At 40.9% G+C, this 27,644-nt stretch overlaps 2 protein-coding genes across 7 annotated transcripts; both read left to right on the top strand.

Moving 5' to 3' along the window:
• Window positions 1-868: 868 nt before the first annotated feature.
• Window positions 869-20,306, top strand: ppp3ca (protein phosphatase 3, catalytic subunit, alpha isozyme). Of its 5 annotated transcripts, XM_076274270.1 has the most exons (13): window positions 869-911; window positions 9,046-9,170; window positions 10,179-10,294; window positions 12,011-12,152; window positions 12,457-12,596; window positions 16,769-16,846; window positions 17,038-17,132; window positions 17,681-17,806; window positions 18,043-18,123; window positions 18,307-18,391; window positions 18,530-18,627; window positions 19,071-19,121; window positions 20,114-20,306. In XM_076274270.1, exons 1-13 carry the CDS (start codon window positions 884-886, stop codon window positions 20,290-20,292), a joined length of 1,344 nt encoding a protein of 447 aa, XP_076130385.1. In that variant the 5' UTR covers window positions 869-883; the 3' UTR covers window positions 20,293-20,306. The 5 variants fall into 5 exon arrangements, with proteins under 5 accessions (XP_076130385.1, XP_076130388.1, XP_076130386.1 ...); XM_076274273.1 differs by lacking the exon at window positions 19,071-19,121 and having other exon boundaries at window positions 10,179-10,290; window positions 12,007-12,152; window positions 18,319-18,391; XM_076274271.1 differs by lacking the exon at window positions 19,071-19,121.
• A 2,204-nt stretch (window positions 20,307-22,510) lies between these two features.
• ecscr (endothelial cell surface expressed chemotaxis and apoptosis regulator) lies at window positions 22,511-26,823 on the top strand. Of its 2 annotated transcripts, none has more exons than XR_012984656.1 (11): window positions 22,511-22,801; window positions 22,968-23,027; window positions 23,201-23,308; window positions 23,785-23,844; window positions 24,122-24,235; window positions 24,457-24,576; window positions 24,704-24,799; window positions 25,651-25,684; window positions 25,946-26,016; window positions 26,279-26,348; window positions 26,537-26,823. XR_012984656.1 is itself a non-coding variant. In XM_076274269.1 (11 exons), the coding sequence occupies exons 1-10, from the start codon at window positions 22,747-22,749 to the stop codon at window positions 26,304-26,306; spliced, it is 780 nt and encodes a 259-aa protein (XP_076130384.1). In that variant the 5' UTR covers window positions 22,511-22,746; the 3' UTR covers window positions 26,307-26,348; window positions 26,537-26,823. The 2 variants fall into 2 exon arrangements, 1 of the variants encoding a protein (XP_076130384.1); XM_076274269.1 differs by having other exon boundaries at window positions 26,245-26,348.
• The last annotated feature ends 821 nt before the right edge of the window (window positions 26,824-27,644 follow it).

Genomic DNA, 27,644 nt, shown 5'->3' with positions numbered 1-27,644 from the left:
TGGTGTAAGTGAGTAGAACCTTAGAGTCTCAACAACCTGTAAAGAACATACCTAATGATACAGCTAGACATTATGAATCAAGAGCAGGATTGCAGAGAGCACTATAGAGATGTCCTTAACACCAGGGCTTTAGAAAGATATGATGACGTGGTTATGTGCTCTGCTTCATTTCCTCTGTTCTCCCAGCTCATTTCTGTCCTCTTTGTGTCCTGTGCCCAATTCTAAATCATTCATTCCCTCAATCCTGGGTCTTCTGTCACACACAGTAAATTCCCTTTTTAAGAGCCTTACCAAAAATGCCCTAACAGAGCCCTGGTGATAATACCGAGACCTATCTTTTCTGGTCTTTACAGGCGTGTTGTACAGATCTGAACCTTAGAGAAAGCTATCATCACAGAAAAAAGTCTGTCACATGGGTATCTCTCCTATCATGGTTACGTAATATAGGAACTTTAACAGAGTCTTATTTTGTAGTTTCTTTTCTTTTTTTGTCAAACTTAATGGTTCAGGAATTTAAAAATAGCGCATGGATACCTCACAGTCCAGAGTGGTTTTATAAACTGTCCTTCATGACAGAGATTTAGGTAGAACCATTAAAGGTTCGGCTGCACCCCTGTTTATCTAAATGTGTCAGTTCCAGTCTTATACTGTATATCCTGGTAATGGTGATGTTTGTGGTCTTGCTCTTATTCTCTCTCCCCCTCTCTCAGCCGTCCCCTTCCCACTCAGTCACCGCCTGACCATGAAGGAGGTGTTCGACTGCGAGGGCAAGCCGCGGGTCGACCTGCTGAAAGCCCACCTCACCAAGGAGGGCCGCGTGGAGGAGGCGGTGGCACTGCGCATCGTCAGCGAGGGCGCCGTCATCCTGCGCCAGGAGAAGACCATGCTGGACATCGAGGCGCCAGTCACAGGTGGGGACCACTGGAGAACTCACTCTAGTGATGGGGTCGAGACCGAGTCGAGTACTACATCACTAGCACACTCACTCAACTCGGCCGCAATTACAGATGGAATTTAATGTGGAGCTCTTTGAAGCCCAGAGTGGTTCATTATCATTCCTACTGACTTCAGCGTACACTTACAGACGTGATCATGAGCATTAATGTGTATATTAGGTATTAAGGGGAGGCATTAGGGCTCATGTCCTGAGGTGACCCAATATATGAAGCTAATAAACAAGACATAAGCAGAGCTTGACATAGCCCAATTAGAGTTTTGATGCCAGCATATAGTTTATTTTAATACCAATATTTATTTACCAAAATAAAAAAACACAGAAGATCAAGAGTAAGAGGTAAAAACCTTATCAAGGGGGATCTTTGTCCCAAGTGTTTTCATATATCTTAATTTCTAGCATTTTCACACTGATGTACTAATTTGTGGGAATGTTCATTAATACATTAATGATTCAATGATTATGAGATGGCATATAGGCTAGGTTTAAAGAAGTTATGGGATTTTGTGAGAATATGTCTGATTTGGAAGAGGCACTTGATATACTGTATGTGCACATTCCATATCCTTTGTGTGCAAATCATTGCAACAAAGGCAACAGTAGTTCTTTGAAATAGAAAGACAGCAAAGCAAAGATTGACAAAGAGTGTTCTCATTGATAACCTGGAATACAAAAATAAACTCTAAAGCACCTGACTAGAGTTAAAATAGGAGCTGATGAACATGAAAAAGATCTAGAATTCTCCCTGAGCTTTCTCCCAAAGTGGTGAGCTGTCACTTTGAAGTTTCTTCACTCATACAAAGGCTATTTTTTTATGTCCATCAGCATTTCAGTATGTTTTTTTTACTTACTCTTTTATTTCCAGATCCTTCAGCAATGATTTGGAAAACCTTTACAAAATGACCTAAATTACAACTATAAATGACAATTTCCAGTTGTATTAGGTTTAGGCAGCCTTGCGTTGCATTAGCCTACATGAGACCATCAGCCTGTTTGATTTGGTCTTAAACAACCTTGCATTGCAAACTATTAAACGTTTAGCAGTGTGTAGCATGTTGAGAGATTCCTGCACTGCACCCATTCTCACAACAGCCACAATACCAAAGTGAACTAAAGCTACTGGGTTCAGATAGCTTTTACTTTCTAAGCTTCTGGTATGAACTCCACCCCCCCCCCCCCCTCTCCCATCCCCAGTATGATCAGAGCATCAGTGCTCTGCTCTGCTCTGCTCTCTGCTGTGTGTTCTTGAGGCTATGAGGATGCAGGCATTTGCTGCAGCTCAGGGTGGGAACACACACCTACACCACTGAGTCATCACCATCCCCGGCTCAGAGCACAAGCCGAGCTGAGCTGAGCTGAGCTGAGCTGCCTTGCCTTGCCTTGCCTTGCCTTGCCTTGCCTTGCCTTGCCTGCCTTCTCTGCCTGCCTGCTTCCACCCTTCCTAGTGGGAGGGTTACATCTGTGGTGGGCGAGATGTGAGATGTGAGAATTATCCGATATACACTGGCGCAGAGGAGCTCGCTAAAAAAGCCATTGGTGGTCTTCTCAGGAATATGCATTTATATAGTCCATTTTTGCTGCATACAAAAGCTTGTGTGTATGTGTGTGTGTGTGTATATGTGTGAGTGTGTGAGTGTGTGTGTTTGTGTGTGTGTGTGTGTGTGTGTGTGTGTGTGTGTGTGTGTGTGTGTGTGTGTGTTTGTGTGTGTGTGTGTGTGCATTTGTATGTGTGTGTGTGTGTTCATGTGTATATGATGTCATTCCTCTAACCCCTAATTATTTGCTCAGATTATCTGAGAATTAGGGCGAGTAAAGTGTATGCTTGTCTGTTGTCTATTATTAATGTCATGGAGATATAAAATATGCAGTAGGCAATATGCATGCTGAGAATGTGTCATTGTGAATGAGCATCCCATCTTTATGATAGGTCTTAATGGAAAACAAAATCACCTCTGCCCCCAATTGCCAGTGCTATCACTGAGATGTGTAGCCATCGTGCAGCTTGTTGTTAATAAAAAAAAAACAGGCTTTCCTTCAGTCACACACACACACACACACACACACACACACACACACACACACACACACACACACACAAACAAATGTGCACACACACACACACACACACACACACACACACACACACACACACATAATGAACTCGTTTATTATGTCCAGCTGTCCCAGTAAGCAACCTTACATAAGCACAGCCATGCCTAAAAATACAAAGAACTGAAAACACCTATAAAGGGTCTATGGAAACAAACTGAGAGATTTAGCACTGAACCTTTCGGTTACTATTATTTAATTTGTATTACCAATGGCGCAGTTGCAACTATGAAAAAGGAATGTGTTTATTTTGCACTGTAAAAAATAATATGTCCTTTTAACTTAAAAAGGTTTGTTAAACTGCTGCCTTACGTTTTTGAGTTAATTTGACAATAACATTTATTTTAAATGAACTTCCCTTACTTAGTCAAGTCATGAAAAGTTTACATATACTGTCAAAAAAGGTATGTAAGTTAACTTTTATTAATTTACATGTTGTTTCAAAATATGATCGTTAGTTGAAATAAATTTGTTGACTTGAACCAATTAGTGGAAGTTTGTTCCCAGAATGCCACAGCCCCAGTCTTAAAGAGATCACATATCAACCATTACTTAAATTGAATCTTAAAATAAAATACATAACTAGAGACAGTGACACTAAAGGCTATACTGCTGTTGTCATATTGTTGTGTAATTATTTGTTGGTGCCACAAACCATCAAGTAGATGACCATCCACAACAGCTTAATCCTGTGCATAGGGCATAAATTGTGCTTTTTACAACTATCAATCCTGTTGCTATAGCTTTCATATCCATTATATGCATAGTAAACATATAAGGTCCAAGAACCACCACCATATAAGGTGAAGATCAAATCCATCCCAGGAGGAAGTATACAGACACATAATGCAAGTAAGCATTGAGTGCCCAACTTCGTGACACCTCTAAGTGGGCAGGTCAAAGCTAATTGAGAAAGTAATCAATTCTGCATTGAACCCAGAAAGGAGATACTGTCTACTCTCTAAAATATTCTATATATTTTAATAATGGTCTTCTTCTTAATGGTAATCCTGACAATACTAAACTCTTACACAGTAATTTTGCTTATCAGTTGTTCTACCTCATACAAATCCAAAAAAGCCACAATAAACAGTAATGAGAAAAAAAACATTATAAACAGAAAAGTAGCATTTACCATTTAACTGTGCCACTAGTGTATGGGACAATAACACTGATTTCTAAGTTATTTGAACAATAGTGGTGAATTATAGTCAACTTGACAAAAAATAGAAGTTAAGATAACACCAAGGGAAATCATGTTTTACAGTGTGCAACCGTAACACAATGATGTGTGCTCATGAAAAATCAATGTACTTCATCTGCACCAGGTACTATATTTTGATAACCTAAAAATCTAATTGAACTCTGGTCTGGTCATTAAATTTGACATGAAGGGATTCTAATCATGCCTTGGATCCCCCAGTGGACCTCTTCTGTGCTGCTATTTATAACGCCACTGCTGCGTATGTAGAAAAAAGATGTGATGATGGGATCAAAGTTGGAGACGTGTTATAACAATCCATCTCTGAAAAGAGAAAAGAAACTTTATGGCCAGTGCTTTAATATCCACTTCACATGCTTTCTTTAGGAGTGATCTTCAAATGAGCTCTTTTCATCCGTGTTTACCTCAGTAACGCTCACTTGTGTAGAACACCCATGGGGTTAACACAGAGTTTTGGAAGTGCCACAAATGTTGGCGAAACACTGAACTAGCGTTCCCTCTAGACGGCTGGCGGATGAAACATTCTGTTGTTTGGGAGGAGCTGAGCCCAGTGGTCCACATGAGTCACACCTGCTGATAGCACCCAAGAGAAACCCTGACTGGGGACTCTATTATGGGCTCTGCTGGCATAGCTGAAAGCTTTGTGTGTGTGTTAGCAATGCTTTGTTAAGACTACATACAGAATATGGGCATAGGATTTAATGATCCTTAGGACGATGGTGTCTTAGCTTATGTAAGATTGCTATCCATGTAATTTGGGGATGATTATTGCCAAGGCCATTTGTACTCCTTTTTATCTCTGTAGCAGTGAGGGCTGTTCCCTGTTTTCCTCAATCAGATAGATTTACAGGAGACATATTTTATTGCCTCTCTGTGAATTGTAAATGTAAATCTTCTTTTTAGTTTTTGTTGTCATCTGCAGAAAAATATTGTTTTATATATATGACTAGGTTTGTACCAAATATCTGTATGTGTGTCTAAAGGCACTCGATGTAAGTTCAATGTCAACACTGAAAAGCATTTGTGCACATTCATTCATAGGTGCATATTGTGAGTGCAAGTACATGACAAGTGTATGAGGCTTTTGAAGTGACAATTTCTTCATCATATGAATGTATTAGGAGTGTTTTGCTTTACCTCTAATTATGACTGCTGCGCAGCGAAGCGGTGGTCATATAGGTTTAGTCAGAGTTTTTTCTTCGCATGTGTAATTTTCCGTCAAGGATTCCCGGGACACTGAAAGACCGGGGTGCACGAAACTTGGTGGGCATGTAGCCCCACAAGGATAGCATGGAACCATTGTTTTTCTTTTTGATCCGTCGCAACCTGAGGTCCTGACTCACCATGGTTGTTAAAGATCCCATGGCACTTATCGCAAAGAGTAGGTGGTTCCCTGATTTGCTGGCTAAATTCCCAACCTGGTTCATTCAATTTGGCCTTGTAATCATCCTCCCAGTGTGTAATTGGTTCATTCACTCCTTCACTCTCCACCTGAAACTAGTGTGTGGTGACTATTCTGGCACATAATGGCTTTTGTGCATCACTCAGATGGGTGCTACACATTGGTGGTGCTTAGTGAGATTCCGCCTCTCCTGTGAAGCACTTTGAGTGTCAAGAAAAGTGCTATAACTGTAATATGTTGTTGTTACATTAACCCTTCTCACCCCACCCTACCCCCTTTTACTCCTGTTAAATATATATATATATATATATATACTTTACATTTGATGTTTGTTAACATTGTTAAAAGGATGGTGATTCACTAGTCCCCTACAGTATTGTGAAGGAAGGAACCAGTTCTGTATGCATTAGTGTAACAGATGGGCTAGGTTATTGGTAAAGTAGTTGAATAGCACGCTATACATGCACACACACATACATGGACACACACAACACGCACAAACCCGCACACAAACACATAAACACACATACACACACACACACCCTCACATACATGCACCCACACATACAAACACACCTACATACACAAACACACACACACACACAAACACACAAACACACACACAAAAAAACACACAAAAAAAACTAACTTACATGCAGGCACACATACTCAATAAACACACAGAAGCACACATATACAGAAAAACAACCACACACTCTGCACACACTCAATTACAAACACACAAAAAAGGTACAAAGTAGGAAATTAACACAATTTGACAAACGTGACTTATTTTTCTGGAAAAAATGTGCTGGACTGTGCGGCGGTCATCTAGTTGTACTCTGTGTTTTAAAAATAAATTACTCGACGTGACTGGGTCTCCCTGAATGAATTAATTGCTTGCTCACACACGCTCGGAGGGTTTCCTGTTGCACAGTACCAGGAAGGGGGAGGGGTGGCACGCAAAGTCCCCACACCCCCATGTGAAAATACAAATAACAAGCAGACAATAAGCAATAATAGATAATGAGCACAACTCATGTGAGGATATTCAGGGGAACAACATAAACCTCAAACATCAACCTCATACCTGTCTCTTTTTTATGCCTTTAATCTGATAGGATAGTGGAAAGAGTGATAGGAAGTGAGTGGGAGAGAGGTGGAGAGGGATCAGGAAATGACCCTCAGACTAGAACCCGGGTTCCCGTAGAAACATGGACTCAAATATGTAACCAGTTGTGCCACAGTGCCTCACCACACTTGAACTTGCAGTCTAACATGCCAGAACAGCTGAATGATGCTTACTACTTGAAAAGCAATATAGTATCTTCAACCACAGCTCACAAGAATCCTACAAACATATTTTTGATCAAAATTGAGCCATTTTTGCTGTGTGTTGTGAGAACAGCAAAACTAAGCTCTATCCCTCGCTCACACCTATACCTATGCCTACCTTATCAAGTGCATATCCTCCATGCTAACCCAATACAGCTATCAGCAGGACAACATCTACAGTAGGCTACATTCATATCCACTACTGTAGTTTAGCTCAAAGACGCAAGTACCATCAACTGAGGTTACACTTAGAATGGTCTTTCATAGTAACATGAATTTAGGAAGAAAATTACCTAAATTACTTGTGAATATTCAACCATATGACCAGTACATCTACTGTATATACACGGAACATGTTCATGTAATATGCATCCTCCATTACATCTTTTGTTTTGGACATAGTGCATGCATCCATTATAGTAACAAAATGAGAATGTATGACTTACTTTGACACCGTTGAGTATCACAGCTCTTTATAGCCCTTAATAACCATAACAATGTTTGGACATGGATATTTTGCCATTAATAACCATATAATAAATGTTTATATAATAAACAATGTTTGGACATGGATATTTTGGTGTTCAGAAGACTGTGATGAAGAGCTTAATGGAATCATTTGACATAGAGTGTGATGTAAAATTCAGGAGATTTTTGCATTTTTTATGTTGACCTTGCTCTTAATTTTGTGTAAGCTGTAAAACAATGTTTTCCAAGCATGGGTGTGATTTACAGTGCCTAATGGTAGTGTGGTCTATAGGATAAACACATGCTTCCCTCAGGTGCATTGTATTGTTGACTGGATTAATGCACTGAACATTTACAGGCAACACTCTCAGGGGTGTCAACAGATATATGTACACAGGTACACACACATACACACACTGACACACACACACACACACACACACACACACACACACTGCTGTTGTTGCTTCTACTCCAGCCTCCGAGGCCTCAGGGGCAAACGCCCAGGCAGCATCTCCATGCCAACAGAGAGCAAGGATGAGAGAAATGAAAACTCTGCATTTATTTCATTATTTATTCTCATGAAATTCATGTCGCCATGGCAACAAGAGTTTGCAACACACTCTCCCCCGTCTCCCTCACTCTTTTTCTCTCTCTCTCTGTCTTTCTCTCTCTCTCCCTGTCTTTTCCTCTCTCTCTCCCTGTCTTTTCCTCTCTCTCTCTCTCTCCCTGTCTTTCCCTCTCTCTCTCTCTCTCTCCCTGTGTTTTCCTCTCTCTCTCCCTGTCTTTCCCTCTCTCTCTCTCTATCTCCCTGTCTTTCCCTCTCTCTCTCTCTATCTCCCTGTCTTTTCCTCTCTCTCTCCCTGTCTTTCCCTCTCTCTCTCTCTCCCTGTCTTTCCCTCTCTCTCTCTCTCTCTCTCCCTGTCTTTTCCTCTCTCTCTCCCTGTCTTTCCCTCTCTCTCTCTCTCCCTGTCTTTCCCTCTCTCTCTCTCTATCTCCCTGTCTTTTCCTCTCTCTCTCCCTGTCTTTCCCTCTCTCTCTCTCTCTCTCTATCTCCCTGTCTTTTCCTCTCTCTCTCCCTGTCTTTCCCTCTCTCTCTCTCTCTCTCTATCTCCCTGTCTTTTCCTCTCTCTCTCCCTGTCTTTCCCTCTCTCTCTCTCTCTCTCCCTGTCTTTCCCTCTCTCTTTCCTTCTCTATTTCTCTCCTCCTTGCTTCCGCTCTCCCCATATTTCTGTATCTCTATGTATCTTCTTCTTTTGCCCTGTTTTTCTTTGTCCCTTGTCCTTCCTCTCTCTCTCTCTCTCTCTCTCTCTCTCTCTCTCTCTCTCTCTCTCTCTCTCTCTCTCTCTCTCTCTCTCTCTCTCTTTCTCTCTCTCTCTATCTATATATGTTTATCTTTGAATCTCTGTCACCTTCTCTCTCCCACCTCATTGCCCTGTGAGGGAATTACTGAGCTGAGAGCAGGCTTGCTGATACTAAAGCCTGTTTTCTTCTGTGAGTGCAAAATATGGCCGTTTGTATGAAACTTGCCAAACTGTTCTCTTTTTTCCTCAGTGTGTGGGGATATTCATGGACAGTTCTTTGACCTGATGAAACTGTTTGAAGTAGGAGGCTCCCCAGCGACAACCCGATACCTTTTCCTTGGGGACTACGTCGACCGGGGCTATTTCAGTATTGAGGTGAGGGGAAAGTATGCTACTGTGCACTTTTATGGAGACAACAAAACACTCATAAACAAATCCAAGTATCTCAGCCAGAGGAAGAGGCAGGCTGAGGAAAACTATAACTATAAAAACTACAGGGGAGGGGATGTAACATGAAGTCCTTCTCAGAAATAGCACAGCCTACATTTGACACTTGCATGGTGTAAATTTGATGATACTGTTCATCTATCATTCTCCAACAACACCTGACATGCTAAACCTTTGTGTGGCTGTCAGTGTGACGACATCTTTGGGCCCCTGTTACTATCTCTATCTGAGCAAAATGGGAGCTTGTTCACCATGGTTGACTGGGTGGTAATATCCAGGCCAGGGAATTCTCTGATCTTCACCATGGTAATGTGTGTCTATAACGCCCACTGTTAGCAGGCGCTCTGTTCCTGTGCCAGTGTTTGTTCTCCATTTTCTGTCAGCCTTCAAGGGGTCATTAACCCCAAAACATGGAGGACCTAAGACACTCTGATTTCCCTAAGTGAATGTCCCTCCTCCCTTCTCCCTTCCTCTCTTTCTCTCTCTCTCTGTCTCTCTCTCTCTTTCTTTCTCTCTCTCTCTCTCTCTCTCTTTGTGTGTGTGTGTGTGTGTGTGTGCGTGAGAGAGCGTTATCTGACAATCTGACAGTATTATTTCAAATGATTGAATCTCAAATGAATTGGTCCTTATAGTCCACATCACTCCAGAGACTTGTAAGCTGATCAGTAGAGGCTTTTTTCAGACTTTAGTGCAGCCACTGAGTCTTATGTGGAGTGACAGTGGTTGTGATAACATATGTTATGTAATGTGAAATTGTTCACACCGCCAGATTCAGTCATTGTGTGTGTGTGTGTGTGTGTGTGTGTGTGTGTGTGTGTGTGTGTGTGTGTGTGTGTGTGTGTGTGTGTGTGTGTGTGTGTGTGTGTATGTGTGTATGTATGTACTGTATACGTATGTCATAGCTCACTATCACTTTTTTCATGTTTTCTTCTTCAGTGTGTTTTGTACCTTTGGTCCCTGAAAATCCTCTACCCAAAGACGCTTTTTTTACTGCGAGGAAACCACGAATGTAGACACTTGACAGAATATTTCACCTTCAAACAAGAATGTAAGTACACTGTATATGTCTCGTAAGTAGACTGCCTCACCTCTTTTGTGTCATGTTCCACATCCATCCCTCCCTTCGTACCCTGCACAGCCACCAAAGGCCTTTACAATTAATTGGCTTTTCCAGGTAATTTTTGTGCCAAGAAACCTTTTTTCCAGTTGACCCGCATTCCTGGTCTACATGGTAGGGACAAGGGTACAAGGAACTGGCTCCAAGGGACTGGCTCCCATAATGTCATGATACAGCTACAATAGAGAGGGACACACTCTCTATGGAAGTGAGGAACAGAGTCAAGAGTAGGAAAAGAACTATCCTGCAATTTGAAGCCATGTTAAGGGTAAAAGGTGCTAAGAGTTACTTCTGCATCTGCTTTCGTGGCCTGTTGTCATCTTTGATGGGCAGTCAATTAAGGGTTTGAAAAAAACGAATAACAATTATAAAACAAATGAAGGAAACGTACAGGGCTGAAAAGTGAAGCTTCTTGACTGTGTCATGCAAAGCTCGCTGAAGAATTGCACAGGAAAGACTGTATGTTAGTTAAGCTCTCACACAGATAAATATTTATGAGTGCAGAAGATAACTGAAAGTGAAAGGGGGTCTTGCCTTGCGTTGACAGCTGAAGTATATTGCTTGTTGCATAATGTATGAAGTTTTGAACTAAAGTTGGGGAAAGGAATGTCACACGATCCCTGTGTCTTAATTTGTGGTTTTCCACCAATGAAATCTGCCTAGTGTAGAAGTGCTTCATTTATCCCCACATCTACGACGTGATGATATTGCCAACCCTCCACCTTCCCTTTCTCTTTTCATCTCCTGGTGACTCCACTTTAAGTCCTCCAAGCAAAATATTTCACATCATGTCCTTTTGCTCCTTTGCTAAATCCCATAACATATAATATCAAAGCACCTTAGAATATCGGAACGTTTTTCCAACCCAACTTGTCCTATTCTCAGTCCAGATCTTAACTGTAAAAACCACATGCATCTGTGAACAAGGGGGATGCTAAGACCCTGATAAAACAATGTTTGTAATGTAGTGCACAATACATGCGTGCATAAAGATCATTTTTAAGGATACATTTGTGTTCAAAACTAGCAAACTCATTGGTTAATAGTGAACTGTCAGTATTGCTAACATTAGCACATCACAGCTGCAACTGATGAAAACTAGCTAGATTACTAACTGATGTATTCCAGTAAAATTTTGTGGCCACGAAATGTCAGATGTGTGTCCATCTCACCATTCACATGACTCTTTCACAGACAGATTTATTTTGGGACATCATACAAGTGAGCAAATATGAAGTAAAAAACCCTTGAAGTGTCATCTAATTTAAAATAAAGTCATTTGCACTTAGCCATATTACAGCTCCAATTTTAGTATCTAGCTTCTACAGAAGTCTGTACCTCTCCAGCCTGTGTCCATGGGGTGGCAGAGTTAGTTTCTGAGGGAAATGTGCTTTTGCATTCTGTCAGCTATCTCACGCCACACAATTGTCACGTGTCATGTAAGGATAATTTTTCTTATATTAAGGTAGATGAAGTATTCCCTACCTTCTCTTAAATAGTAAGTCACTTATATTTAACGTATGGGTTGAATTGTGTTTTTTTCTGAACGGTGATCACAGCAAACTTTTCAATTAGCAAATCTGTACAGAAAGGTATAATCTAAGGTATTATGGCCCCTCATGTTCTGTCTTTTTCTACCTGTCTTAGGTAGAATCAAGTATTCTGAGCAGGTGTATGACTCGTGTATGGATGCGTTTGACTGCCTTCCCCTGGCTGCTCTCATGAACCAGCAGTTCCTGTGTGTGCATGGAGGCCTTTCACCAGAGATACACACCTTAGATGATATAAAGAAGGTAGCCATGTGTGTCTCTGTCTTTGTGTGTATGTGTGTGTGTGAGAGAGAGAGAGAATGTGTGGGTGGGTGGGTGTGGTGTGCGTCTTTGTGTCTATGTGGGTGTGTGTTTCAGTGCATACTTGAATAATTTGCGATTATATAAAACATGTACAGTATGTCTGCATTGCTTTGTTTGCTTGCATATAAATGTTTTATGTAAATGTGTGCTTAAATGTGTGTCCTTATATGTGTTCGTATGAGTGTGTGGGAGTGCATTTTTTTGTCTGTGTTGAGCATTGTACTTCTTCTGCGCCTCCTCACAGTTGGACCGGTTTAAGGAGCCTCCTGCCTTTGGCCCCATGTGTGACCTGCTGTGGGCTGACCCACTGGAGGACTTTGGGAATGAGAAGACCCAGGAATACTTCAGCCACAACACGGTCCGCGGATGCTCCTACTTCTACAGGTGAGCTCAGTCAGCATCAGTTGAAACCAATGCTGTTCAAACCTTTACAGTCAAGTTTGCCATCTCAATCAATCCAAAGTGTGTATTCAGTTATAAAACTATGTGGGTGATTCGAGAATAATTTATGAATTACATACTAGGCTGTAAGAAATCAGATTATGCACAATGCATAATTCAGAGACATACTGGATATAATATTTATTGCATAGGAAGTAGCCATATAGCCATAATTATTGATACATGCTACAATGTCCTTGCATGACATATATTCCCCACACTACACTATATACAGTATTCACATGCACAAATGCATACAGATGCATACTCACCATTCACCGAACAAATGCATACAGCTGCAGTCACATACATGCAAACACTAACAAACACAAATACACATCCCTCATGCTGACACATGATGCCATATGTTGCTTCTTAGAATAGGGGGATTACACTGAACTCTCTCTCTCTCTCTGTGTGTGTGTGTGTGTGTGTGTGTGTGTGTGTGTGTGTGTGTGTGTGTGTGTGTGTGTGTGTGTGTGTCTATCTGTGTGTGTCAGTCCTAGTTGTTATGACCCACATTCAGTGTGTCAGGGGAATACAGTATGGGCGAAAGGAGAATGGGGGGGGGGGTTCTATGTCTCTTCAGGTAGCGTTCATTGTGCATGCATTTGTGTTGGCTGTTCGTTCCTTGCTAAACCCTCTATGTAAATATTTCATACTGTGATAAAATTTTGATTGTACCAGGGATGGTCGGACATGTGCTCCATATTTGAGGAGATTGTTTGGTGATGTTTGCTCTTAATCTACCAGCTAAAATAAAACTAATAGGAGTATTTATTTCAGATGGAATCATTGTCAAAGCTCTCTGAGAGAGATTAATATCAAGAAAAAGACAGATGAGCAGACACACGCAGAAGGAGAGCGCTTCTCCTTTCTGGCACAGTATTGTAGGGCCTTAAATATTCATCCTGGGGAAAGGAGGGGTTGTTGGTGTATGTACAGTATCTCACGGCACTTTTCAAATCACATCAGAAATTGCATAACCTACTGTAAAAGTCTCCATTTTGTGCATGTCTGTGCGTGTACATGTGTGCTTGTGTGTGTGTGTGTGTGTGTGTAAGAGAGAAAGAGTGCAAAAGAGAAAGAGAGAGAGAGCAAGAGAGAGAGAGAGAGAGAGAGAGAGCGAATGAAAGGCTCAGACAGAATGTGCCCAGATTAGACACTAGACATTTTTCTCCTCTGAAATGCATAAGGGGTCTTTCTGTGACCAGCAGCCACTGTTCCAGATTGCCAACATGACTTGCATCCAGCCCAAGCTTCTTGAACGAGAATGCAAAGTAATGACGGCACGCAACCTAGTCCCATTAGCGCCCGAGATTCAGAGACCATAAAGTTACGGCTACATGAAACCCATCCAGCACTGACCTCAAAACGGAACTGGCAATGGCTAATTAACTTGTTACAACACTCTCATTCAATTGCATTCATTTCCAAGATGCCATTCAGGTTTTTAGGTCAATTAGGGGAGCTAGAACAGTATCACAGGGCAGAAACTTGAGGCACACTTATATCCAGGCTCGGTCACCAGAGGAGACAGGAAGGCAGTTTTTCTTAGATATCCCTATACTGGCTTTGCATTCTTATGAGGAGCCGGTGTGGGGACACAAGACAATCTAAGCACTCTAAGGAGTCCGTATTGCAAAAATAGAGTCCTATCCACACGATAGCCTCTTGTGGTCATGCCTTGTACATCACTGTGTCTACCACCAAAGCAGGAGACTCAATGTAATGATGAGCTTAACTACTGAACAAGTGGTGTCAACCATTTTGAGCTTGAGACATAGTTTGAAAAACATGAAAGGGTCTGCTGACGCAGTAGTGAAACAGGCACCATTCAAAAACAGCTTCCCAGCGTTAGTCTTTATTAGTCTATCTTAAGTCATCACGGTCAGCCGTCATAGTACCTGTTAACACAGAAAGCAATAATACATGAACCTTAGTTCATATGCCATACTACATACAAGATGCAATAATGAAGAAATAAATAGTCAGTCCCCACAAGTTTTATACATTTTTGGCAGCCCATCACCACTGTATATAGAGGGTATCAGTTGGATTACGTAATGATCTGTGGCAGGACTGGCAGGGACTGTGTATTCATTTTTGTTGACATTCGTTGACATGCTCATTTGTCTATGTGTCCCCAACTTCCACTGCATGTCAGTCAAAACAACATTCAGATTTTAGACCTACTGAAAAGATTTATGAACAGTTATGACAATGCAGTTCATCTTGTTTGGGCAAAATATATGCCACTCTTGCTGCTGCTACTGTTTTGCAGTGTAAAGAGGATAAAACACACGCACATCCAAGTCTGATCCTGGGTGCTGGACAAAAAAATTACGATGAAAAAGAGAGGAAAAAGTCCGCAACACCAGCATATGCTCCCAATTTATGTTTTATTTACCGTGACGTTTCGGGCCAGTGACGTCACGTCTGATGAAGGGCTTGAGCTTGAGAGTGATCTTCAGGCATTTCAAATGTTTGATATATATATATATATATATATATATATATATATATATATATATATATATATATATATTACAAACATTTGAAATGCCTGAAGATCACTGTGTTTAAATGGGCATTTTGTGAGCAAAGCAATGTCTGTGTCCCTGTGTTCCTTTGATAGTATTCACTGCTGTTGTAGTAAGGCACACATATGGTGCCCGTGCATGAACTTACTGAATCATTTCAGCTACATGCACAGTCAGGGCAGGAGCTAACACTAACGGGTTTGTGAGGACCTGACCCCTGGCTGCGGGCTTGCCAGTAGATGCCACAACAGATTTGGGCCAATCAATGTCAGTGGTTGATTCAACATCATTAGCGTATAGCAAGAGTACAGAGTTCTAAACTGAGATACTATACACCGTGTGTAAGTGTTGTATCGGAGAGTATCAGAACATGTGCTCCCTCACTTTCAGATATCGCAACCTTCGCAACCTACATTTTAATTCAGTATTGTTTTGTGGTATTGTATTATCACATTCCTCTCGTCAAACAGTGACCACTTGTTCTTTACATTACATTACATTACATTACATTTGGCTGACGCATTTTTAGCCAAAGCGACTAACAACATGGACAACATACCTTTTGTGTCAAGCTTGTCAATATGTAGTTATTTTTCTCGATTTTCTTTTCTCCAACTCATGGGTTGTCGAGGAATTACAATAACAGAAGCTGGAGATATACACATGCAGGCTGGTGTCTGAAGTGAATAAAGGCTGGTACACTAGATACAAGAGAAGGCCCATGCCTTCAATCCCACTATAGCTGCTACGAAAGTAGGGGGGAAAAACACAAGTGCCCACACTCTATCCAGCCAGTATCATCCCAGCACTGTGATCCATCCCACAATTCCCAAGAGCTCTGTAATATGCTGTTGCCATGACAACCAGTTCCTCCTGCCCAAACTCGAGAGAATGATAGAGAGAGGGGGAGAGGAAGGAGTTGTTGTGAGGGAGAATGAGAGAGAGAGTGTCAGAGAGGTAGCACAGTGGAGATGTCAAACTAACTTGTAAACATTTAGATGTAAAAGACAGGAAGCAAATATAAAATGGTTACATAGTAAACACACGAAGGCTCATCCATACAGTGACAGTGAGCAGAGTACAGTTTAGACTGTGCAAACCCACTGTATCATTCACAATATAACCAGGGAGAGTGAGCCTTATGTTTGGTTTGAATTCAACATTCATATGATATTTTAGCAGTCTTATTTTGCATTCAGACACAAAGTATAAACATTTATTTACATTTTATATATTTTTACTTGCTTTTGCATGGTGAATGGAGAATTAAGGATATAGTGACTGTGAAGTTTTGAAGCAGAGAATTTGTGTGTATGTGTGTGTGTGTGTGTGTGTGTGTGTGTGTGTGTGTGTGTGTGTGTGTGTGTGTGTGTGATACATGAGGGTCTTGAAATGAATGGTTACTCACAGCATCTGTGGCCTTACAGCACCTCTTCTGGTGAGGTTTGTGAAATGCAGGCAGACAACACTCTGTGTACTGGCGATGGGAGCCCATAATGCCCTGCGTTTGTTTTATCTGTCACTATTCAGATTTCTGATGTCTGCTCTCTGCTTTTTCTCTTCCCACTGCAGTTATCCAGCCGTCTGTGAGTTCCTACAGAACAATAATTTATTATCAGTCATCAGAGCACATGAAGCACAAGATGCAGGGTATGGATGATTTTTTTAAAATTCCAATAATAAAAAAACAAAATTAGGATGATGTTCTCTTAGTGTTTATCTTTGCTGTGTTGACCATTACAGTATCTGCATCAGGTGTGCAAATTTGTGTAATACAGAGTAATAATCAAACGGATCAAATGTCAAAATGCCTGTCTCTTTTTCTCCCGCCAATCCCATAGATATCGGATGTACAGGAAGAGTCAGACTACAGGCTTCCCCTCACTCATAACCATCTTTTCAGCACCAAACTACCTTGACGTTTACAACAACAAAGGTAAGTGGTACATTCAAAATGAGGTGTCTGTATAATATTTTTTCTAAAGATGTGGGGGAAAATGAGGGTAGCATTATTATCAATGCGAAGAGAGACATAATGGATTCAAAATGTCTATTCGGTGTCTATGTGGTCGTGTTGTTTGTGTTGATTTCATTTTGCATCACGTCGCAGTGGTGTAAGGCAGTGCAATGCTCAGTGATGTGCGGTTTTGTGTTTGTGTGTGGTGTGAGCGTGGGAGTGACTGTCAGCCTGACTGACTGCCTCCATGTGGGGTTATCTTTCCTGATAGAACAGGGTCAGCAGCTGTAGAGCTAAACAGCGCCATCTAGAGGACACGGTTTCAGTCCGTCTCAGTTGCACATCCAGTTATATTAGTCGCATGCACTGAAGACATGCACTTTATGCCACAGAAATCAAGCTAAACGTAGGGGTGTGTGTATGGGTGTGGATGTGTTTCCCCATGTGATTTTGCTTTTCTTTCTATGCAAAGTGAGTGGGTATGTGTATGCTGTTTTTGATATCTAACTCACTCTATCCTCCTATAGCGGCAGTACTTAAGTATGAGAATAATGTCATGAACATCCGGCAGTTCAACTGCTCCCCACATCCTTACTGGCTGCCCAACTTCATGGACGTGTTCACCTGGTCCCTCCCTTTCGTTGGAGAGAAAGGTAAGACCCGGTACCACATATGAGAACCCACACCGTCAAAAAAAACTACTATGTCGCCCATCTTTTCAAAGGCCCTCAAAGGCCCCAAAATTTGTTTTTGTTACTACTAAAGCTTGAAGCTTGAAGCTTGTGGAGACCACACAGTCAGATCTAAAACTAAAACATGTACTGTATGTGAAATATGGTTCATATTTAGTTAATACATTTTTCCTCTTTGAACCCCCCACCCCTTCCAGTCACAGAGATGCTGGTGAATGTGTTGAGCATCTGCTCTGATGACGAGCTTATGGAGAATGATGGAGAAGAGGTCTTCGACGGTGAGACTGGCGTCATAACTAAATTGCCCTTCGACCTTGGTTAAAGAAAGTGAAGGGAATGCATTCAGTCTTCATATTCTGAAAGATTTTTTTTTTCTCTGCATAATGTGGACATTTTTATGGAAACAAAACTCGTGGCACAGGCAAACTTATGCAGTTTTTTGCAATTGTGTCTCTCATTAGCCAATGCAGCAGCTGCCAGGAAAGAAGTGATCAGGAACAAGATCCGAGCCATTGGGAAGATGGCCAAGATGTTCCAAGTCCTGAGGTTAGTGTTCTTTCATTACTGACCCCAACAGTTAATCAAAGACCTACACACGACATACAACACTTGCACACGGAGCACATGTACAGAGCGTATTTTGTGTGTGTGTGTGTGTGTGTGTGTGTGTGTGTGTGTGTTTAGAGAGGAGAGTGAGAACGTGCTGACCCTGAAGGGCTTGACCCCGACCGGAATGCTGCCCAGTGGAGTCCTGTCTGGAGGGAAGCAGACCTTACAGAGCGGTGAGCAGTGTGCCAGGGGCTCTTCTGGACCTACACCTCTCTACACCTTCCTCCTGTTCTTTCTTTCTTTCCTTATTTCTTTCTTTCTTTCCCTCTTTTTTTGACTATTTTCTTTCTTTCTTTATTTCTTCCTTTCGATATTCTCCTATCCATCCCTTCTTTCCCAAGTGAAGTCACGTTTTACACCAGAGAGCCCCATGCTAACCTAGTGTATGTTAGTTATACTAACCTCCTGCCGGCCCTATAGTGTATGTGAGTGGGCCAACAGCTAGCCCCAGTGTGGATGAGCGTGCGGCCCCTGGGCCTGTGCACTTGGTGCGTTGGTGTGACCGCATGTCTCTGGCCTGGTTTGCCACTCCACTGCCACTGCTGTTCCTTTCCTCTGCATATCGCTGTTGCATGGCTTGTTCAGGAGTAACCCACTCGCCTCCTTTCCCCCTCAGCCACCATTGAGGCCATCGAAGCCATCGAGGAGGAAGATAAAGATGGAGAAGGTAAACATGGGCCCCATCACTTGAAACCTCCCTTTCAAGCCTTAAGGCACATGATAGGGGGACAGCCGAACATTAAGCATCCATACACTAGTATACAACTGATGGGGTATCCCGTGGATTTTTCAGTACTGTACAAGTTTTGACATCACATCACATCACGTTATAATGTAATGTAGCGGATATGTGGATTTTTCTAGACATTTTAGGCAACAACTTTTTGACATTGCCTTAGATGGCACCTAATTCACATTTCATAATTCTTGTTCTAATTAAACTAAACTTACAAGTGCACTAAGTTAACTCTCCAGTTAAAGCTAAATCCTTATAAACCAGATACTTGAAGTCCAGTCTTGAAGACCCTTTATGTGGCATTCTGCTAACTGATATGCTTTAAATGAAATGCATGGTGGAAGTGCATGATAGATTCTTTTTTCGTGCTTAGGCATGACTTCCCATTTGGACTGATACATGTTTTCATTCAGATGCTCTATTCTTTCTTAACTCTGGCTTAGCATGTGAAAGCACATGGAGTGCCTTAGCAAACAACTCTGCCTTAACCACTTTCCATCCTTCTCACACATACGCCAAAACTAACAATGCTCAAAATCCTGGTGCACTATTAAAGAATGGAAAGAGGAATTTCCTAGTATAGATATGAAAACAGCACTAGTTCCAAGATTCAAGCAATACATAAGTATAGTTTTGCAAGAATGCAAGATCTTGGAAATGCAAGTGGCTGTAATGTAATGATAAATTGTGGTTACTCATAGTACTTATAGTCACTACTATAATTACTCCTATGTGGTTTGTTTATGACTGCATATGATGAAGAAGAAGAAATTCAAATCTCTTGCATCCAGACCAGGGAGCAATTATGTGTCTTTTTTATCAGTAAATCTAAATCTACGGATGGTTCAGACACTCTCTCAGACGTTGTGACAACACTGCATGTGCTCTTTTCCATCTCAAACCTGTCTCTGGCCTCTCCACAGCCATCCGAGGCTTCTCTCCCCAGCACAAGATCAGCAGCTTCGAGGAGGCCAAAGGCCTGGATCGCATCAACGAGCGTATGCCGCCACGCAGGGAAAGCGTCAACCACGTGGGCCAGTCCATGGGCAAGATGAACATGTCCGAAGCCAACGGCACGGACGATAACAGCAACATCCAGTGATGGCGCTCGCTGCCACCGCGTCACTTTCAGTCCACGCCCCTGCAGCGTCGAACCCTGCAGGATTATTTGCCAAACTGTTATTTAAGGCCTCAGAGTACTGACAAAAAACAAACAAACAAACAAACAATTAACATACAAACAAAGTCCATCAGCGTACAACACCACCGCTCCAGGTTTCTTATTAGAGACATCAACTCAAACTATTTTTTCAGACCTCTTGTGCACTGTAGCTGGTCAAGACAGATATTGCTGAGAGTCTGAGAGCTGCAGTGGTGCCACCTTTGCCAATGGGAAGAGTTCCCACGCTGCGTCAGGGGGTGGGGGCGGGTGGGGAGAGGGGGGGGGTTATTGGACTAAGTGTAGTGGGTGGGTTTGGGGGAGAGGTGGGATTTGAAGTTTGTGGAGCGTAGGAAGTGTTTTTTCTTTTTTTTTTTAAGGAGAGTGGGTCGCCCCAGGGGACCGTGCCCACCCTATCAATTTGACTCCGCCCACTTTAAGTGGGCGGGATTTAAGGATTAGAGCTCTGATAGGCCTGATCCATCACAGCTCCTCAGGAGGGGGAGGCCCTCTTCCAGTTCCAATGCCACGCACACATTTTACAGTTCTCATCAGGTCTGCTCATGAGCTCATCTCATCCAGAAGTTATCTCACTACTCAACATGTTTTTGCTACTAGTATTAATCAATGTGAATTTACAGATTAAAAATCATGTTTTTAAAGAAAGGATATTTAAAAGGAAAATATGGACATTTTAATACTCGCACTGCAGTCTTACCTGAGAATTTTTATTTATTGATTTCTTTTTTGGTAAGATGCCACGATCTGAAACCAGAGAGGGTGTGGAGGTGCTTGCGTGTATGCGTGGCGATGGACTCATCACTGTAAGCACGGTCTGTCTAGGATGCGCTGAAGAGAATAGGTGCTGCAAGAGGACCACTGAGTTTTGCCACTGGCACCACCTACCTGATTGTTTCTCACATGCCTGTAACTCAAGAGAAAGAATGCACATAGTATGACAAATATATATATATATATATATATATATATATATATATATATATATATATATATATATATATAAATTATGATAATAACATATATATAAATATATTATATTATTAACAATAATGAAGACAATGATTTTTAATAGCATCTACAGTATGGAACGCATCAATGCATGCAATTAAGTTCCCTATTGATATGTGAAATTATAATTGTGATGTTTTTCAGTATGGTAGACTTGAATTTTTTCCCTCTTCAAATTATATTTGTAAAATGATATTTTGTTTTTTTTATATGTTATTTTTTTAATTATTTACTCTTTGTTTAATTTCTGTTTCTTCCATGTTTTCATCAATATTATTTTGTTATTGTTGATTTTATTTTTGTATTGTTTTGCTGTACAGGCATTTAAGCTCTTTTTAAGGTGTGAAGCCTTGTGTTTTCTCTGTTCAGTTGGTGTACAGAAGTTGTTCAGTAGTGTGAATGAACATATTACTCAGTGAAAAGCAACATTCAGGCTGCCAAAGCATGATCGCATGGTTTATTCAGATGTAAACAAATCTGACACAATGAAATCCTGTGTCTCACTTTTAAAAGGAAAGAAATATATTCTCATTATGATAATTGATGATATTCTTATTTAATTAAGCTTATTATTATTTTATTTTCTGTTCACTGTTTTCTGATCCTTGTTTGGTCGAGATGTGGTTTATTTCAAAGAAGGACTTTCATGAATTTAACTTGTGGCTATATTTTCTGGTATTTTTCTCTAGAACTATGTTTTCGCATTTGACTTCCTCAATGATACACACATTGTAAGCATGCCCTATGGGACAAATCACTTTTTTACTCTTGAATAAAATATGCATGAATTAATAATGTCACCTCCTTGTCTTTGTCTCAGAATGACCTCTCAGCAGTGTTCCACTGCACTATTACTCTTCAGGGTGTTGGTGTGTGTGTATGTGTGAGTGTGTGTGTGAGAGAGAGAGAACAGAATATTTTAAAAGGAGGAACTGTGCTCTTGATCTCAACCCGAACCAGAAACCGGTGACCAATCAGAACCTGACTGGATGTCCATTTTTTCCATGAGGCCATTCCATCTGCATCCTGCCATTATTCCACAGGAAGCTCAGGAAATGGCACACAGCCCAACTGCACCCACCTATCTCTACAAACAGCACTGGGTGTTCAGCTGCAGGCACACAGTCACACACTAGTATGCCTTACCGCCTCATATGAATCATACAGGAGGAGAATAGTCATCAGACCCATCACACTCTCATACACACACACACACACACACACACTCACTCACTTATAACTACAGGAGCTTTTACAAAGGGTATTTTGGCGTTCGACTGTTATATTAGACATACACAAACACACAGGCATCTGTTCCAGAACAATAATTGATTATCGACAAAAACTAAAGAGCCATTGAAAGAAGACATGGATTTCCTCATATATTCTCTGCTGTTGATGTCTGTCCAGTATATTTCAGCTGGTAGGTCATGTTTTCATTATTCTTCATGACTGTTCATAGTGTCCATGCTTTGAGTGTCTAGTATTGGCATTTTCTCACACCAGCAGTAAATGTAAATAAATTATCCATGTACTTAAAGTGCAGTTAGAAAGAAACTCAGATACCATAATTACAGTTGTATCTACAGATAGCATTGGAACCAATGTATCAACGATCTTACCCACAACACAAGGCCCCACAAGCACAGGTGAGTGTGCCATTGATGATGTGTGTTATTGATAACAACCTTTACCATCACCAATACAACTCTTACTTTTGTGAAACAAATACAGAATTTAAATATTCACAGAATTTAAATATTTCTCTTAAGAAAATGTTTAGAAATAACTTCACATGAGAAAACTTGTTTTGTGGTCTAAGCTGCGACATCCCAAAAAACCCTGCCAAGTCATGTGACCACAAGTGCAGAGAAAGAAAAGGAGCATACAGAAGCAATTGTAACTTTGACCCCACTTGTCAGTACAAAAGGTAATTCCACCATGCCTTTCATACTATGTACAGCACGAGACTATATAGTTCATAGTACCCCTCAATGGTTAATTTATATATTTGTACTTCATTGAAGCAACACGGGCAACATTTTGTTATAGTAAACTATTTGTATAATCTTCAAATTCATTTCTATTGTATAGTCATGTGAGGTACAGACACATGTCGCTCCCATGCAGCAGCCTACCAGGATGCACTATGGTTCTGTGACCTGAGATGGAACATCCCTTGAAAAATGCTGATCTTTTTCTTTTTTTTTTTACTTCCAGTTAAAGCAACATATTTTGCATATTATGTTGCAAACACAGAATTTTTGTTTGTTTGTTTGTTTGTTTTTTGTGTGCTCTTGGTGTAAGCTGGTTTCATGCATTTTAAGAAGTTTGCATTTCTGACTCTGCACTACTGCTAACATTTCAGTGACATCACTGATCTCTGTGGTGTCTGTCATTTCCCAGGGAGCCCCTCCATTATTAGCCCCTCCTCTTCCACAGAGGCACAGCAAACGGGCACAGCAGGTATGTCAGTGTTGAGTTAAAGTGACAGTATATACGTACAAAAAGGTACAAACAATATCTGTCATCAATGCCTTGTTGGCATGTTAAATTGAAATGGAAAGTGATCATTAGTGATGATCAATACATCTGCATAATAATCAACACATCTGCAATGTAGTTAGTAACGGCATTGCAGTAGCCTACCAGTTGTGTCAGTCAAAAATGAAAAAAAAAAAAATCTAACTAATTTCAGGGAACCAGGCAGTGGAATTAAATTAATCGTGTTTGTATATTGCAGGCAATTTGACAAGGTTCCACTCCACGGCCTCATCACCGATATTCTTAACAAGCCCAGGTTTTCAAATGGATGAGGTCTTAACTTTCACTCCACACCCATCTACCTCCAGCTCAAGTCAGTCCTTCACAAATATGTTTCATTGTCACTTTGAAAATAATGATGGAGATGTACAAATAACTGCTGAAACAGACTGCAAATGCCACATGTTTATGTAGGTGATAGCCACTTGAAAAAAGGCCAAACTTCGGCAATCATTCATTGCAAATAAATGTAATGCAATACCAGAAAAAGAACTCCTCGGACTCTACAGATTTATTTCATGCACTTGCTTATAGGTCCACAGTTGTTGGAGGCAACAACACCAACCCAGAGTAACTCCCAAAAGAACTCATTACTGGAACCATCTCCCACTCCTATGACACAGCCAGGAAGTAGCCTCACCATGCTGGCCTTTGGTATGGTTTGTTGTTCATGCTTTGCTTGGCTCATGCTACTGCACAATATACAGTAACTAACCAGTGTGTATACTTTCTATGTTTATATAATTTCCATACCAAACTGTTTTGATCTCTTCTGGTAAAGGAGTGATGGGGTTCATTCTCATTCTCATCGTCATCATGGTGATTTTGGTGACAGCTGTAAATATGAGAGGATGGTGCAATAACAACGAGGAAAAAGGTGACTTGACTTGTGTGACTTAGGGTGTGTGTGTGTGTGTGTGTGTGTGTGTGTGTGCGCGTGCATAGGTTAGCGTGGGAACATCCAGACCTTTACAATTGTTCATTTGGGAGTGGGTCTGGAAAAGGTTCACTGACTTACGACTTCCAGCAAGGGCGTAACTAGCAGTGAAATTGAACGTAAATTGGTGCATTAAACTCTTACCAAATTGTTTCAGAAGTGTAGCAATCTTGTAAACGAAGGTTTTAAATGCAGTTGTTTACTCAGTTCCAAAGAAATGCACATTAGCGATTGTGTTTAAGTGCCCGTGTTTTAGGGACATTGGAAATGGGCTTCAGTGGCCTCTTGGCCAGACGGACCTGCAGAGCAAATCCCAAATTCGCCAAAAGGTCATATGGGTATTCCCAGGCTAGGGATAGGCATCATGAGGATTAAAACACAACATGGAAAGTTGAGAGTGGACAGAACAATCCCTATAGCTGTCCAACATATCCAAGCTAGAATAGCTTATGTTTTCTGTAAGCTAGAAATGCACACCTCTACATTTCTCCTTTTGTAACTGAGCACAGTCCTCTGTCTGGCTTCCATCTCCACATAAATGTGCCTCTATACACCGTACCACAGAGACCCTACAGGCTGAATCCATTCATTCAGTTCCCTCTGATTGGTTAACTAGTTAATTTAAAACTATGAAAGGGTCTAATGCCACAGCATTTTCACAATCACAGAAATTCATTTTCATTTTCTCTCTATTCATAAATCTAAATGTACATAGATATGTGTTACATCTGTTACAGTACAGTACTGAAAAGGCAAATTCCTCAGGATATATTATTTTTTGTTCTCAACAGGTAAAAAGAGTTTGGAATCTGTCATCATTGACAGGTATGAATTTCAAGCAAGCACATTTGTAGGGATTAATGTCATAAAAGTAGATGTTGTTCGTGAGGAGGTAGAGGTTTGTGTTGAACAAGGCTGTTCTATACATGACACCATGCTATTTGGGGACTGCAAAGGTCCCGAACACAAGATGCAACTAATACAATATGTAAAGTTAAGTGACATAACATGCAGATAGGATATTAAACAATAACGTAACTTTTTGGTACAAAATCTGATTGACTTATTTTATTTCATTCCTTTCAGCAACTTTGCAACCAATGGAGAGAAGGAGAGCATCACACTTGTCTCTGTGAGGACCCTTAATACAGAAAGTGGTAAGGCCATTACACCACATTAAAGTTCAACAAGCGATAAATAATTTTGTTTTGTTTATCAAGTGTATTAAATGTAGAGCTGTGAAAACACTGAACATACTGAGTACAAAACAAAAGCAGAGAAGAAAAGGAAAAAGGAAAAAAGTAACAGTGAGAGAGAGAAGTAGAAAAGAAACTGACAGGATTATAACAGAACAAATGCCATGCCTGTGTCCTGTCTGATAACAGATACAGATTCTCCTCACCTTTCATCGGTCCACAGCACAATATTAGACAATGAGGAACTATAGAGGTCTGCAAAGATGAACTCGTCTCAGAGTCTGAACTCAAAGGTAATGTTTGGGATTTACATGATCCGGCACCACACATATTGCTCACTGAATGCTAAAAAGGTAATACCTATAGGCACATTAATGTTTAAATGATTAATCAAGAGTATTGTTAAATGACTCACAGTTGACTTAACCATTTTAATAATCTTATTCTCTGAAATCTCATGCAAAGTGCCTTTTGTTTACAGCTGGATGAATACAAGAAGAGTCTGCAGCAACACTACAAAAATTTTTTGTTAAAAAAAGTTTTAATTAGGCTACTGAATAAATATAGTTTATTTGATGTTATTTATTTAGTGATAGGACAGAGTCTACATGACTGGTTGATTGGCTCTATGCTACTCCAGTAGCCTCATTGACACCAGACCGCATATCTCAAGAGAGTGGGTCTGGAAAGGTTTCATTGACTTATGACTTCGAGGACTGTAACTAGCAGTGAAATAAAAAATGGGTGCATTAAACTCTTACCAAATCATTTGAGAAGTGCAGCAATCGAATCTTTCTTCTAAACAAAGGTTTTAAATGCAGTTGTTTACTCAATTCCAAAGAAAATGCTTGTCCATATCTGTTTAACCCTGTCGCCATCAGCGCTGCAGCCATGGTTGTTTTGAATGCACTGCTCTATCTGTCATCATATAAAGCCCGCCCCATGACGGATTAGTGATTGGGATTGGTGCCTGGGTTTTTGGAACATTGAAAATGACCGTCAGTGGCCTCCTTGACAGACTAACCTGCGGAGCGAACTTAAATTTGCTAACCGGTTCATCTCGGTTTTCCCAGGCTACTACCGCAACCTAGGCGTTCTATAACATATTATGGAGCTTAGCATTCATGTGAGCAGAAAATGAAAAGACAAGCAAGGTTAAATTAACTTACATTCAATGGTCTTATCATTTCCAGCAGTCTCAGGCCTTATGTGTTAAAGGAAAATTCCGGTATTTAGCACTTTGAGTCCCTTTTCTGGTTTGTTTTGGATGAACTAGTGGTGGACACCGAAATATTGACAATTGGTCCTGTCTCGACTTTTCTGACTCGTTTTGAATCGCCTTTACTGTTTCAGAGTGGCTGCAACAGGCATGCACAAACATGTCCTAAAACAACCCTTAACGTTCGTTTTCAAAACTGTGCAACTCACCGAGTGGTTAAAATCAAATATATCAGCGCAATGTATGATTTCCAGCCGTCTTATTTGCTATTGTGGAACTATTTTTTCAGACACCTCACGACCGCGTATAAACTTCTGCTCAATATTTGAGCCTGAAGCATAGACGGTGGCGCAGTAATATCAACGTGCAA

The sequence above is a fragment of the Alosa pseudoharengus genome, unplaced genomic scaffold (genome assembly GCF_046254945.1).
Source record: "Alosa pseudoharengus isolate Yale_2024_CS ecotype anadromous, Long Island Sound unplaced genomic scaffold, YU_APseudo_1.1 YU_APseudo_1.1_scf_8, whole genome shotgun sequence".
NCBI classification, from domain to species: Eukaryota; Metazoa; Chordata; class Actinopteri; order Clupeiformes; family Clupeidae; genus Alosa; species Alosa pseudoharengus.
This window is presented reverse-complemented; position numbering and strand designations above follow the sequence as displayed.